This window comes from Tasmannia lanceolata, unplaced genomic scaffold, assembly GCF_043159265.1.
Source record: "Tasmannia lanceolata isolate RefF3 unplaced genomic scaffold, GAP_Taslan_0.1 ptg000006l, whole genome shotgun sequence".
Lineage (NCBI taxonomy): Eukaryota > Viridiplantae > Streptophyta > Magnoliopsida > Canellales > Winteraceae > Tasmannia > Tasmannia lanceolata.
Window position 1 is genome coordinate 10,923,959 of NW_027518683.1, and position 14,396 is coordinate 10,938,354.

The window sequence follows — 14,396 nt, forward strand, 5'->3', positions numbered from 1 at the left end:
GCTCGGATTTTTGTCTTATTCATTTAATTTATTTGAGGTGGCTGCTCTCGCATGCAACAGCCCGTATGCGAAATGCCTTTGTGGTCCCTAGCAGCCCTTGATATTTGATCCAACAGCAGCCTCTTCAAAAGTGTAAAAAGTGGGCTATTGTAATGCTGTTGGATCAAATATCAAATAGGCAAACCAAGGTTTTAAATTTCAGTTTTGGACTAAATTTTGGACCTTGCTAAAACCGAAATTTCAGCCAAAATCTCAAGATTTCAATAAAAAAAAGTCTTGAAATGTCGGTTTTTTGGGCTGAAATTTTGTAAAACATTATAAAATATTATTTTATCGAAATTTCGGCCTAAGTTTTGTACATTTCGGTTTCGGTATGTTTTGGTTTTGTTCTCAACTGCAATCCGAAATTTCGGATTTTGGCATAAATTTAAAATCATGATGCACACCCATTCATCATATAAAATCTCCAATGAAATTTGGAAAAGATTGATTAAGTAAGAGAGATCTCATAAGCTAGTTTCATCATGTTCGCCGATCAGCTAATAAGGCGGCGAATAGCTTAGCTCGAGAGGGATTGTCCTATAAATCATCGGCGCTATTTGACTCTCCCCCTCCACTTGTTCTTTCTATATTGTTGAGTTTTTTTTTTCTATGTTTTTGTTTTCTATGTACTCGACCGTTTATGTCGTTCTTTCATTCAATGAATTTGCCTACTATTTAAAATAGGGGAAATGATAAATGCGCCCCTTTCCATCACTAGGGACACCCAGCAACAATGTATTAATGACTGCAAAGGGGCCAATGTACTTTACATCAGAAGGATTCAACGGATTTGATTGTCACATACACTGCAGTTGGGTGTCCCGTGTGATGAAAAGGGGCACATTTATCATTTTCCTAAAAAAGGGATCGATTAACTTACTTTTTTAAGTTTTAGAAACATTTTTCCTTTCCAAACTTTTCCTTAACCCTGGGTTGGATTGCTTTATTGGAAAAGTTTTATCATTTCACAATTATGATTCTCCGAATGAAATAATGTGAAGCTTCGGGTTCACGTACCGTACTGCGGCCGGACCAGAAAGGAGGTTATATTCTACTAGTGGACTGGATGACTAGCAAATGATAAGTCGAGCAAGTCCGGGCGAAACAAGTAAGCTAGGGTATGATGCTCCCCAGCTAGGGGTGTAAACGAGCCGAGCTTGGCCAGGCTCGGCTCGGCTCGTTAAGCTCACAAGTGAGGCTCGGCTCGGGCTCGGGCTCGAACCAGGCTCGGGCAGGCTCAGCCAGGCTCGCGAGCCTTACCGAGCTTGGGTTATGTTATGTTCACACCCCTCATCTTCCCTGGACAACCCTACTAGTGTAATTTGACTACTTTTTTTACACTATGGGGGGTGGTCTTAGTAACAAATGGGGTTCCAAAAATGAAGTGACATATTTTGCCCCCACCCCCCCCCTTTCACTCCATAGACAACCCTTTTAATGTATATATTAATATATAATATATATATTTAAATATATTAAATTCTTAACAACCCTTAACGAGTCGAGCCGAGCCTGGCCTAACTCGGGCTCGGCTCGTTAAGGATTCGAGCCGAGCTCAAGCGAGCTTCCGAGCCCGAGCCAAAATTGACACCCTTATCCCCAGCAGACGCAGAGCGCGGGATAAAGGAACAACGTGATTACAACATTGCAGGATCAATAAGAATGAAGTGGTTGCCCGTGCATCCATGATTTAGTTGATGTTAAGCTTGTGATCACACTAGCCATGGATCCATCGATCAATCCGTTACCAGCAGGGAGCTGCCTCGATCTGCTTCTCCAGAAGCCTGGCCTTGGATTGCCCCATCAACGGTACTTATTGACTCTTAGGCAGATTTCTTCAAGGCAAGTTGTGGACTCAGGCAAGGATGCCCCCTTTACAACATAGGCCCCCTCTCTTTTGAAAACTGACTCATGAACGTAAGATCTATAAGGAATCATCTACTTATTGAGCAATTTACTTTTTCTTTGACTTGCTCAGCCAGCCAGACTTTGTGCCTGTTTTGTTTCACTCTTTTATCCAACAACAGCGCACTTTTTAAGAGGCTGCTGTTGGATCAAATATCAAGGATGGAACTTCCATCATACCAGTCGGCCACCATATAATTTCTCTTCAAAGAGATCTCATAAGCCGGCTTTGAGATTTGATATGTTCTTTGATAAGATGTTTGATTGGATTGGACCTATACTATAGAGTTTCTTCATGCTCATCAATCAGCTAATAAGGTGGCGGATAGCCTAGCTCAAGAGGGATTGGCCAAGGAATCATTGGCGCTATTCGACTCCCTCCTTCCTTGACTTGCTCTTTCTGTATTGTTGAGTATTATTGCTTTGTTTTTGTTTTCTATGCGCTTGACCATCTCAGTCGATCTTTCATTCAATAAATTTGGCTACCATTTAAAAAGTAGGATTGGTTAAGTTACTTTTGTAGCTTTTAGATGGATTTTTCCTTTCCAAACTTTTCCTTTACCCTGTTTGGATTGCTTTCTTGGAAAAGTTTTATCAAATCCGAATGAAATAATGTGATTATGGTTAAGTTAGAGGGATATCATCATAAATTAAACGTCCCTCTAAATAAAAATTGAACAGGGCTGGTCAAGTTTTTTTTTTTCCCGTGTGAAAAAATAATGAAATATTGGAGATGTTTTCACTCCTTCAATCCAACCCGGGCCTAAATTCCTGCAGTCCAAACAGGCCCTAAGATGGCAAAGAAAAATGAAAGGAAGACGCAAAATTAGACGCACAGTTGAGACGGCCAATGATATTTGTCACACGTCTCCTAAACTTTACAGAAATGGGACACGTGACGAGAAGACATTAGTAGTTCTAAGGTTACATTCTAAGCTGATAAAGAGAAAGAGAGTTATCTAGGGTTTTGCATTCTGTTCCCGAGTTAGGGTTTTGCATTCGAAGAAGCGAGAAGGAATTTTGCAGCCATGGCGACCACCAGAGTTCAAAGGATCATGACCCAGCCGATCGTACATATACTCTCTCTCTCTCTATCTATATATTATCATCTCTTTGATCTTTTATTTACGCCATTTTTTCTTGCTTTGTCTTTCATGTCTGGTTTGGTCGGGATGGTTTCGGGGACAGAATCTCATTTTTCGGTTTCTTCAGAGTGTAAGTCGGATTCTGTTCACTGTCTCATCTCTCATTGATTGTAAAATTATGTTTTTATTGTATTGTTTTCGGTTTCTGCTTTGAATTGCTGCAGAAAGCTCGCATTCAGATTTGGCTTTTTGAGCAGAAGGATTTGAGGATTGAGGGTCGTATAATAGTAAGCAAGCATTTTGATTTTTTGTTCCCCTTTCCTTTTCTGTTATCAAGGTTTCTGTTTCAGCTCGCTTATGAGATTAGGATTTGGTCTGTCTGTCTGTCTCTCTCTCTCTCTCTCTCTCTCTCTCTCTCTCTGCCTGTGTTTAGAATATTTCTGAGTTTGTGGGTTTTAGAATTCTGCCCTGGTAGGTTATGGTTATGGATTAACTTTTTCTTTTTGCTATGCATCCAGTGGCTATTGCCCTTTCCTTTTGTATACTGTTGTTTATGGTTCGACAATCATCAGTGTTTTATCCTTCAACTTGATTTGGTTGGCAGCATTTTAGTCTCCTATTTGTGCCATAAAAATCACTGGGGAGTGACATCTCCTCCCCCCCTTAACAGAAATCGTTAACTTTTATGCTTTCGGAGTTAACGGTTGCTTCTCCACCCCTTCATAAAAGTTAACGAAAGCTGTTAGGGGGGGGGGATCACTGCCCTTTAATGTCATGAAAATATACACTTTTTCAAGGACACTTTGATGAAGATGGAAGATAAATAAAGGGATGCATGATTATGACTATTGACAAAGAGCACTGCTAGGAAAACGGGGTTCTCTTTTGGGGGAAAAAACGGGCTTCTACTATTTGAGCCATGTCCACTAAAAGACAAATGGAAGGGGGCTCAAATCCCCATAAAAGCAATAAATACATATTTAAAAGGGTCAAATCAATGGTCATTTCAGTCCCCTTTTTATTTTCCAAACGGAATCCCGTTTTCAAAGTGTTTTCCATTGACAAAAGAGGTGGAAGTTGTCTCTTAAGGAGGAAAATATGACCAAACCGAACGTCTCTCAGTAGCCACAAGTCAAAGCGGAGCTAAGCTCTGTTTGTTGCCTGTGCAAAGGGCTTGATGATGACTGGGGATATATTCATGCCTATATGAGTTATGGAAAATGATGCTCAAATTAGCACTAAATAGCCACAAGTCTAAGGGGAGCTAACCTTAGTACTGTTTAATCCATGCAATAGGCTTGCTAATGACTTAGGATGCATTCACACCTTTATGGCAGTGTTTTCAAGGGTGTGAGGTGTACGCCTCGAGGTGAGGCTCACCCACAATGCCTCGAGGTGCAAAGAAAATGGCAAAACTCCAGTAAGGCATAAGGTTTTTAGGGTTCACTTAAGGCATACACGCCCCAATGAAAGGTGCACACCTCACTAGAAAATTGTTCCCAGGCTGTGATTTTACCACCTGGAGGTCAATTGGACATGGAAAAGTCCTACAATAGAGGATGGAGCTCTCATTGTTAACGAGCTAGTGGATCACTATTTTCACAGCCAGACCAAAGGAATTTTGTGCAAATTGGGCATGGAAAAGGCCTACAATAGTTGAATTGGACTGCTTGGGCTATATTATAGTGCGGATGGACTTGGTGCTAAGTGGCGGTTATGGATGTATAATTTCATATCCTCTCCTTGGTTCTCCATTTTAATTAATGTTTTTCCACATGGCGTCTTTTAGGTGACTCAAGGTCTTATGTAAGGAAACCCCTCTGCCCTCTTTCTTGTTTAACATCATGCCTGAAGCTTTGAGTAAAAAATTGGATTAGGGCAGTAATAGCAGCTTGATTGAAAGCTTTAGGATGATCCTAGGGTAGTCGAGGTATCTCATATTCGATACGTGGTTGACACTCTGCTATTCAGCTATGTTGAGGAGGAGGAGATAGAGAACCTCGAGGCAGCCATTCACTGTTTTGAAGCTACCGGTCGAATTTTAATCAACTTATGATCATGGAAATTCATTTGACTGAGATATACGAGGACCAGTGAGCCAAAATTCTTGGATGTAGAATGAGATCCATCCCCAACATCTATTATGGCCTTCCCATGTGTGGTAGGTATACAGTATCCTTGAGAGATGGAATTTCTCTAGTTAAATTTGCTCTTTCTAATTTGCCTCCATATTACATGTCCTTGTTCAAATGTCCGTTCAATGTGATCGAGTGCATTGAGCAGCTTCAGGGAAATATCTTATGGGATGATTCAGAATCTTAAAGAAGGTTTCACTTGGTGGACTGGAAAGAGGTTTGCAATCCAAAAGTTTCCGGGGATTGAGTATTAGAAGCCTTAAGCTAATGAACGCGGCCCTTCTAGGAAAATGGATTTGGAGGTTTGGTGAAGACCACAGTCTTCTTTGGAGATCTATGATGGTAGGAAAATATGATTAAGACTTAGGATGCTTGTCATTGGACGACTATAGGTACAAAGATTGACTCTTTGGAGAACCATTATGTCAGGGCTACCGCTTTTCTAAAGAGGGATCAATTTCAGGGTGGTTAAAGGCAAAAGGATTAGATTTTGGCGTGATTTTGCAGTGTAGAGATATGCCTCTCAAAGCTAAATTTCCAGATCCTTTTCGAGTGGAGGGGAGCCGGCGACCGAAGCCCCGGTGAACGGCGGCCGTAACTATAACGGTCCTAAGGTAGCGAAATTCCTTGTCGGGCTTCAGGTTCTGGTTGCTTGGTCATAGATGTGCTCCGAATGCAGGATCACGACATCAACTGGAGAGTCCAGTTCATGGAAGTACTAGATTCTTTCTTTATCAAGAGGATTGGAGAGGATAGGAGGGTTTGGATACGGGAACCAGCAAGAGTTTTTTTCGGTTCGACCCTTCTACCAATTCATGAAGCCAGTGTCGACTGCCCTACTAGCGCGTAGAGCATGGAGATACCCCGCTCTTCCTAGAGTGTGCGCTTTTGGCTTAGACTATGTGCCTCAACAAAATTCTTACAGTAAACCATTTGAAAAGCTGGAAGGTGATCATTGTTGATCATTGTGCTCTCTGCCTCGTGGCAGGAGAGTCGGTATATCATGTGTATTCATTGTATGTATGCTTGAGCGATTTGATATATTTCAGATGTTCGAAATTGCTTGGTCTCACTAATATTGAGGCATTATTTAGGAGCTAGTCCTTAATCCCTAGCCCAGAGGGGGGTGGGTGATTTCGAACCTAGCCCGACTGGCGGTGCTATGGTGTTTATGGAAAGAAAGGAGTAACTGCGTGTTCAAAGTAATCTACAGAGGCAGGACGTCTTGACTGGCGGTGCTATGGTGTTTATGGAAAGAAAGGAGTAACTGCGTGTTCAAAGTAATCTACAGAGGCGGGACGTCCAAGAGTATGCCATTAATCTGTTCTGACAATGGTGTGATGGGACCTAAAGATAGGTGTGCAGACGCTCCTGAGTTGTTGTTGGGCCCCAAGAGCTTTCAGTATGAAAGACAGAATTCTACTTCGTTGGCTGCACCTATTACCAATGCCAATTCGTTTCGTCTTCACTCTAGAGGTAGGAAACCTCGTACCCTGGATTCAACCCTCGAATCATGGGGTCAAGATTTCAGGAAGGTCTCCTTATGAATTTGTTTGGAAACTCTTTGGTGTTAAAGGCTGGAGCTAGAAGGCTAAACAGTAGTCTGTGGAAATTCCAAAAAATTCTCAAGTCGGGCAGGTTTGGTCCTCTCTATTGAAGTAAAGGATCCTGAGGCGAAGATGGATTATAACATCTATGAATTGACTGGATTTTGCAACGTTTTAAGTGTATCCATCATACTCTTGTAAGTAACGATGGAAGATCAGGTTCCTGGGCAGCAGGAATCATCGTCATGCCCGGGAGGCGTAAGAGGAAATTATTCATGGAACTTATGGCCCTAGATAAGAAGGATGTCCTATGATGAAAGATTAGCCTCAATTAACGGATTTCTAGAGAATAGTAGAAATCGGAAGAGAGCATTGGACTTCTCGAAGGAGATGGCTATTTCCTATATGGAGGATGAGATTGGAATTCGAAGAAACCCGGGATTTCTGGATAGGAATCCGGAAACGGCGACCTTACCGACCTCCTTTCTACAAAGTCTTCTTGATGAACTTGGTAAATGCTCCCCTTTCTAGGAGGTTGCTTTTGTTTTGATCACCGTTTGGACGTTTTGGGTTAGACAATAGGGTGGGGGCCATCTTGAGGAGGGTTATAGAAAGGTCCCCAAAGGAATTGGGATCCCTTCGGTAATCAGGTTTTTTGGATCCCCCGATTTTTCCTGGTGGTGGAGGAAAATGAGGGATGTAGATTGAATTCATTGTACTACAGGGTTTTTGGGTTTGAAATGGTCAGGGAAAGTTCCTGTTCGATTGAGGCGTGAAGCTACACTGGTCTGACTCAGGGTATACCCTTGTCAGTCCTTCCGATACTATGTAATGTTAAGTGGGACTTCTAGTCCCCTTTGTAATTATCATAGTATCAATAAAATATGTCATCTTTCAAAAAAAAAAGTAATCTGCAGAAGCATCCAGATTAGTCATCAATGCATTCTCTCTATGATGGTGTGATGAGCCATTTTAGAGGAGTCACGGAAAGCACTAACCTATGATCGTGGGCCGAGGTTTGATTTTGCAGATTGCAGAATCTCTCATAGCAAGTTGACTCCCACATGGATGGTGCCTCCACCATGTTTCCTAAACTTGAATTTTGATGGATCTAGCTTGGAGAATCTTGGGCCGACAGGTGTTGAAGGTCTCCTTTGAGAGCACAACGGGATTACAAGATGGGCTTACTCGGGACCATAGTTTTAAAACTCGCCCACGTCATCGTGGAGTCCCCCAAGTTGACTCCCTTGGCCACGTTCCACATTTTGCCACCATGTTCCGCATTTTGCCCTACAGAGTCAATAAAAACTCCTTTGACTGTTCCGATTTATAACCATGTCAACTCCGTTCTTGGCTGCATCCGTGCTGAGTTGACAAGGATTTTTCATGGCCACATTTTGACTTGCATCCGCGTTTTTAAACACTGCTCGGGGCCAATGGGGTAAATTGACGTGACTATGGTGAAGGTACAACCCCTTCCAGTAGGCATCTATTTGCTAGAAGCTAGTGATTAAGGCCATCTCATTGTTGAAGCCTGAAGGAGACTCCAAGAACGTTATTAACTGGCTAAATCAAGGTAAGGACTACCCATGGAGATGCGCAGATTATATTCAAAAAGTACTTGACAGAATCGATGGCCATGCAGTCAAATTTTGGCATGTTCGGAGGTCAGCTAATAACGAAGCTGATTGGTTGGCTTGGTTGGGAACCAATAGGCATGTTTTTTTTTTTTTATCATTGCTGCTTTGCAGTTCAGTTCTCCACAATGATCCTTCCACGGGCTCACCTAAACCAATAGCCATGCCTTGGAAACATTCGACTTCTTTCCCCCTTGAATGTCTTCGGGTTGTATATGTTTTTATTTTGCCCGTCTTCTTTTTGTTTGCTTGTTTGTTTTGACTCGGTAACTTGTCCTCTTTGAATGAATTCATAGTTACCGTTAAAAAAAATACGAAATCTGTTAACGATTTGAAATTCTCTTTCTTACAGTGGTAAAAATCTCATTGTTTATTACATTATTGGCTGACAAAAACACGAGGAAACCTACAATGAGTAGAACGATAGTCTTGTAGGTTTTCTAGTCATTGAGCCTCAAATAACAGTGAAAGGCTACGGCGTTGAGATTTCCAAAGGTTTGCGAGGCCATTGGAGGAAGAAGACAGCTTTAGACTTGGGATTTTTCCTTCGTTTTTTTAGATGGGCTCCGAGTTATGATATTTATAGAGATACCTTCATTACGAAAATGTATTCTTTCAAAGAGAAAGAATGATAACCAACTGGCTGGCTATAACCAGTGATTTATTAAAAAAACCTGAGTAAAGGTGCAGCATATGTACCACGAAACAGCAGGCGCACATGATTCCTGAAAAAAATACTTTTCAGGTATCATGTTTTGCCGTTCTTGCACGTATTTATGAGGCTTTATTGATGTTTTCAGCGCATCAAATTGGGGTTTTCTTGCTGATAAATTTTGAACCTACAATCGTTTTTCATGGATGAATTTGGTGTATGGGTGACTTGGACGGCTTCAAGCACTTGAGAAGGGAAGCCGGTGTTAGGCACGACCATGATTTCTGAAAATAAAAAAGTATATTTCAGGTATCATGTTTTGCAGCTTTATTGAAGTTTTCAGCGCATCAAATTGGGGCCGAGAAATTTTGAAGATACAATCGTATTTATTTGGAGTATGTGTGGCTTGGGCGGGTTCCAGCACTTGAGAAGGGAAGTAGGTGCTATGCGCGGCCATAATTTCTAGAATAAAAAATTCAGGTATCATGTTTTGCAGTTCTTGAACGTATTTATTAAAGGTTTTATTGGAGTTTCTGGCGCATCAAATTGCAGTTTTCTTGCCGAGAAATTTTTAAGATACGATTTTCAAGAGACGAATTTGGAGTAAGGGTGACGGGCGGGTTCAAGCACTTGATAAGATAAGAGAATCGGAAAAAATAAATAACTAGGATAATCAGAAAAAATGGTGGAAAGGGGGGGTTGTTAATTTGAATAATAATTTAGTTGAAAACAATAACTGTTTTAATCGGTTTTAATTGAAATTGGAGGTGGAAATGATAGAAAGGGGGTGTAAATCTCATTTCCCTATGTAGTTTGGAGACCTTGTTGTTTGCCATGGCATAATTTATTTTCAATATTGTCATAGTATTATAAAATCCCAGTTACATTGTTAGATTTTAATAAAATCTCAGCTATATAGCCTATATTGTTATGTATATCCATACTTTCAAGGTTGCGTCATGCACCATTGTATAATCCATTTAAAAATGATGTATTTTAAATTTTATCAAACTATTTCATGTATTTTAAATCTAGCTATGTTCTTTTTTTAGCTCAAAATCTTAATTTATCAATTTCTTGTGGATCTTAGGGGTTCGATGAATACATGAATCTGGTTCTGGACGATGCTGATGAGGTTAACGTCAAGAAAAAAACCAGAAAGCCATTGGGTAGGTCATAACATATGTTGCCCTTATTTTTTATTTTATTTTTTGCAAGATAACATATGTTGCCCTTTTTAGTTTTCCATTTCTCTTGTTTTGTTTTTGTCCTGAAATGCTTCTTGCAATTTTTTCAGGTAAGATTCTTTTGAAAGGAGACAACATCACTCTAATGATGAACACGTGAGTGAGCTGAAAATATTTCCCTTGGCCCTGAATATTAATGGTTTTTAATATTTCCTAGTTTAATTTTGTCCACCATTTTGGTTTGCTGTTTCAGGGGGAAATGATTATTTCACTCTAGTGTCTGGGTAAACTGTGAGGTGTGTGCACTCTAGCTTTTCTCAGTATTCATGTAGGCCAACATATCCGATTTACAAGTAATCAAAATGTCTGTTTAATCGATCGTTTGCACCTCGTGAAAGGATAATTGTACACCTCAAATCTAGACATTGTAATTCTGGCAGTTGTGCTGGTATATACTTGTGCTCCAACAAGTAATTTGCTTCTGTCTCGTACTCCTTGCACCTTTTTTTTTCCTTATTGATTCATTGGTTCCCTAGCACACTTGTTGGCCTTTTCTCTTTTCAAATGGCTAATTCAGGTGTTGGAAATCAGTACTTCAGTAAAACCATGGCTAATTGTCATAATTTATTATTATTTTTCTAGCACTTGCAAAACGTATGTTTTTTATTATTTGCTTTTTTTGACTTGAAACAATACCATGAACCATTAGGAAATGCCAAAATCTAAAACTTCAGTGACAATAGCCAAAAGAACAATTCCAATTTAGTAGGAAAAAAAAATCTTAGGTTACCCGGAACGAACATTAATGTGTCAAAGAAAAGGATGAAGTCATTGAAAATAAAAGGAAACTCTTAGTTTCTCTTTCCCCACTTTTTCCTGATGAACAACACAGCTGAACCCTTGAATTCACCTCAAAAAAACAAAGAGATAACTAGCTGTACTTAATTAAATCTCCATAACAAGTTGTAACTATGTAGAGTTCCCATTTTAGCCTCTCTTTTGGGGCCTGCGAGGTTTAGATGAGTTTTGGTTTGGTGGGAATGGGAGTGCCCTACTAATTTACTTCTAATAAAGGAATCAATTCCTGTCATATTCCTCTCCTAAACAATCCTCGTCAGTTAGATCTAATTCCTTCTAAGTTTAGATACCATATTTGCTTCATATTTTGTAGACTTGTCCAACCCGCATAAAAGATGAGGAATCCTCCCAAGGACATTCAAGTTCTTCATTATTTGGGATGCAAGGAGTGACTTTATTTCATTGAATAGCATCAGTACTTTCATGTCAGCTGCAACCTGAATTGCTTTTCAGGTAGCTCTGAGATTGAGCACTTAAATGAGTTCTTGTTTCATGCAACTCAAGAAGGTTATAATTTGTTGCCGTATTCTTTTCTAAAGTGACACAACTCTAGAAGGTTATAATTGGTTGCCATAGTCTTTTCTAAATTGACACCAATTTCTACCATGTCTAAAGGACTGGTGCATCAATGTTCACTTTAACTGAACTGTGATCAGACTTCTTCCATGTGCTGAGTTTCTTTGTAACATCTTGGGTTGTGAATTAGAGCTTGAAGATAGTCATTTTGCTCCTTGAAATTGCAATGGTGGCTTGGATGCTGTGAAGAATGTCAGTCAAAATTACTGTTTTAAAAACTCCCCGTGTCAATCGTCCTCTCATCCAAGTTGACTCTGTTTTACCTTGGCCGAGTTCTTCTCTGAGTCCGTGTTTTGCCATACCAAGTCGATCAAAACTCTTTTGACTTGCCATTAATGAAAAATTGACCTCACCAATCATTGATTCCCCCAAGTTGACTCTATTTTACCCTGGCCGAGTTTTCGTCCAAGTTTTGAAACACTGCCCAAAATTAATAAGGCCTCATGCTCTGTGTTTTCTAGCAAATGCAAATATTCCTTTGGGATTTGGTAGCGTCCATTGCAAAAGGCATTTCGCAGATTGTCTGTCACATGTCATAGCAACCACCACGTGATTGATGACAAAATCTGCTGAAAAGTGAGCCTCTGTGGCTGCTCTGACATGCGACATACCATGCCTTTTGCGATGGATGCTAGCAAATCCCTATTCCTTTATCTATATGTGATAAATTTGACACCCTGAAGGACATAGTGAAAATTTATGGAGACACCCTCAAGGGAGTTTTCATCAAGTGTACATTTTAGATTTCTTTTGATGAGGAATTGACCATGGATGGATCTCCACCAATTCTTCATCAAGTGTACATTTTAGATTTCTTTTGATGAGGAATCAGCCATGGATGGATCTCCACCAAGAGGAGTAAGAGCATTTGGAAAGAGACGATCAATGATTCTCATATGAAGCACCTTATCAGCTTTAGCTCAAACCAGCTTGCCAAGCTTTAAACCTTATTTTGAATGGTAGATAGTTTCATTAAGAAAGAGGGGAGAACCCCACGACCAAGATGGTCTTGTAAAAGCAGTTGGAGAGAAAAAATTAAACCTTATTTTGAATGGTAGATAAAGATGGGAGAAGCCACGACCAAGATGGTCCATACATGGAGAAAAGCAGTTGGAGAGAAAAATAAACAGTTGAAAAAACAAAGACCCTCAAGCTTTAAACCTTATTTTGAATGGCAGATAATTTCATTAAGAAAGATGGTCTTGTAAAAGCAGTTGGAGAGAAAAAATTAAACCTTATTTTGAATGGTAGATAAAGATGGGAGAAGCCACGACCAAGATGGTCCATACATGGAGAAAAGCAGTTGGAGAGAAAAATAAACAGTTGAAAAAACAAAGACCCTCAAGCTTTAAACCTTATTTTGAATGGCAGATAATTTCATTAAGAAAGAGGGGAGAACCCCACTACCAAGATGGTCAATACAAGGAGATAAGCAGTTGGAGAGAAAAAATTAAGCCTTATTTTGACTGGTAGATAATTTCATTAAGAAAGATGGGAGAAGCCCACGACCAAGATGGTCAATACATGGAGAGAAAAATAAATTAGTAGAAAAAACAAAGACCCTCAAGGGAGGGGTCAAAAATACCAAGGCTCCCTTCCAACACTCAACTGGGCCAACTTATCTACGTCATTGTTCTCCTTTCTCCTAGCATGTTTGAACAAATCGAGAAAAATCCATCACTCGGTTCTGAATCTCGTCAATTATATGCGCAAATCTTCAAGGATGACGGTGCCTCCAATCTATACACCCGATCACATTAAGGGAGTCCTTGATCCCTATTGGGTATGGGAAGTCCCACCTGGTCAAACCCCTCTCATCCGTAAGGACACCTATGTAGGCAGTCCCAAGTTTGCCAAACTTTAAACTTGTGCGTTGAGATAGTTTCTTTTTGCCAATGAGCTTGAACCATTCATTCCTTTGGTGGTAGAGCCTCTAGGTCAATTGGTTAAGGATTTAATTGTTCTTCAACCTTGAGGTTCAAGGTTTAACCCCAGCTCACCTATTTAAAAGAAAACCATTCCTTCCTTCCTTTTTTTATCTGTTGGTATTGTAATGCAGATATGGATGAATCTGATCATTTTGGGTCTGAAAACCATGTAATAGAATCTTCTGTGGGAGATGAAGCTTGTGCTATTTCTTTTAGGTTATTACTTTTCTGAGAGCGTATAAGATCTGAAAAAATAGATGTGCATAATAAAATCTCCTAATTTATATCTTGGGTGAATTGAGCCACTTTCAGGTGTCTTTCTTCACATGCATGTCCCTGTTGTGATCCCCACAGTAACCATCTGCTAGTTGTTCTCATTTTGATTGGATGGCAGAGTACCAAGCCATTCCTAATGTAAATCCTTGCCAGAGTTAGTCCTTGAAGGCCTCCTTGACTTTTTTCCTTTTGGAACAGGGCCTTCTATTTGTTGTTTTGTGATCATATTTGAGTGGCCCGACGCCATATGTCTTTCTACATTACGTCAGGACAAAAAAATCCCAACTCAGGAAGAGCAGAGCTATTTGAACTTTATATCTACCCTTTTCTACAAACTTAGTGGCTTCTGAATTCAGGGCTCTGGTAATTTTGTCTCAATAATAAGATATGCAGTTGACAGCTGAGATTTTTACGGGCACCAATTGTATTGAGGCCTCATGCTAAACATAAAATGAGGAGGCAGGCATCTCCACTTTCCCCATAGGCATGCAAGTTTCTTTGCACTTATCTGTAACTGGCCGACGAAGAAACTTGAAATGACCCCAACGGTATTTCATTTTATTCATAT

General features: G+C 40.1%; 1 protein-coding gene across 1 annotated transcript; it reads left to right on the forward strand.

The window, feature by feature from the left end:
- Positions 1 to 2,860: 2,860 nt before the first annotated feature.
- On the forward strand, positions 2,861 to 10,677 carry LOC143879660 (uncharacterized). Its single transcript, XM_077382155.1, has 6 exons — positions 2,861 to 3,017; positions 3,136 to 3,162; positions 3,257 to 3,319; positions 10,094 to 10,172; positions 10,301 to 10,346; positions 10,444 to 10,677. Exons 1-6 carry the CDS (start codon positions 2,976 to 2,978, stop codon positions 10,451 to 10,453), a joined length of 267 nt encoding a protein of 88 aa, XP_077238270.1. The 5' UTR covers positions 2,861 to 2,975; the 3' UTR covers positions 10,454 to 10,677.
- Positions 10,678 to 14,396: the final 3,719 nt, after the last annotated feature.

Coding starts and splice junctions, on each gene's coding strand:
- LOC143879660 (XM_077382155.1), top strand. CDS start 2,976: ATGGCGACCACCAGAGTTCAAAGGATCATGACCCAGCCGATC. Junction 3,163..3,256: donor TTTTTCGGTTTCTTCAGAGT/GTAAGTCGGATT, acceptor GAATTGCTGCAG/AAAGCTCGCATTCAGATTTG. Junction 3,320..10,093: donor GGATTGAGGGTCGTATAATA/GTAAGCAAGCAT, acceptor TGTGGATCTTAG/GGGTTCGATGAATACATGAA.